The sequence below is a fragment of the Seriola lalandi genome, unplaced genomic scaffold (assembly GCF_002814215.2).
Source record: "Seriola lalandi dorsalis isolate HSWRI2012SDOR001 ecotype SW California unplaced genomic scaffold, Sedor1 jcf7180002054686, whole genome shotgun sequence".
NCBI classification, from domain to species: Eukaryota; Metazoa; Chordata; class Actinopteri; order Carangiformes; family Carangidae; genus Seriola; species Seriola lalandi.
The window spans coordinates 1,802,034-1,803,075 of NW_019525239.1; the positions used below are offsets into that span (position 1 = coordinate 1,802,034).

At 46.6% G+C, this 1,042-nt stretch overlaps 1 protein-coding gene across 1 annotated transcript in view; it reads left to right on the top strand.

Moving 5' to 3' along the window:
• The window catches only part of LOC147818167 (nuclear factor 7, ovary-like), a 6,027-nt gene extending 5,223 nt beyond the window's left edge, over nt 1-804 (top strand). The window contains exon 3 of the mRNA XM_087178397.1: nt 5-804. Within this exon, the coding sequence (XP_087034523.1) occupies nt 5-745 (741 nt within the window). The 3' untranslated portion in view covers nt 746-804. The remainder of the gene's footprint in view (nt 1-4) is intronic.
• Nucleotides 805-1,042: the final 238 nt, after the last annotated feature.

The window sequence follows — 1,042 nt, forward strand, 5'->3', positions numbered from 1 at the left end:
TCTGTCACACACAGTCAGAGCCACAGAGGACGAGCTGAGAGCTGAAGACCTCTCATTCCTGAAGAACTACAAGGCTGCAGTGGACAGAGTCCAGCAGCGCCCCCTGCTGGAGGATCCACAGCTGCCCTCAGGAGCTCTGATAGACCAGGCCAAACACCTGGGCAACCTGACCTTCAACATCTGGAACAAGATGAAGGACCTGGTCTCCTACAGTCCTGTGGTTCTGGACCCAAACTCTGCTCATCCAGGACTCATCCTGTCTGAAGATCTGACCAGAGTGACATTTGGAGGGAGACAGAAGCTTCCTGACAATCCAGAGAGGTTTGATTCCTATGGCTTTGTCCTGAGCTCTGAGGGTTTTGACTCAGGGACTCACAGCTGGGACGTCCAGGTTGGAGACAGTCCAGTCTGGTTTCTGGGTGTAGCTGCAGAGTCTGTTCAGAGGAAGGGGAAAGAAAAAGTACATTCTAAATTATGGACAATAGGGTTATATGGAGGTGAATACAGAGCACAGTCTCCATCAGATCCCTCCACTGTTCTCTCAGTGAAGAAGCTCCAGAGGATCAGAGTGAATCTGGACTGGACCAGAGGAAAACTGTCGTTCTCTGATCCTGATACTGACACACACATACACACCTTCACACACACCTTCACTGAGAGGATGTTTCCAGACTTTAACACAAACAATGATTTTCCTCTGAAGATATTACCAGTGAAGATCAGTGTCACTACAGAACAAAGATGAAGAACATGATGGTTTAAGATCTTTAATACTTTAAAATATCTTTGTGGGTGGAGGGAGGTGGAGGGGGATGGAGGAGGATGGAGGAGATGGATGAGGTGGAGGGGGGCAGGTTGAATGTGTAACAGCATCACTGTATATTTCTCTATATAATGTATATAAATATCATTGTGTTGATGTGTGTTGATATAGTGTGTAATATTCAGAGCTGTTGTCTGTTAGATTGAAATATGGAACCAGAGCTCATTGATCCTGAAGAGTCTCTGACCACTGAACCTTCAGACGTGGATGTCACATGAT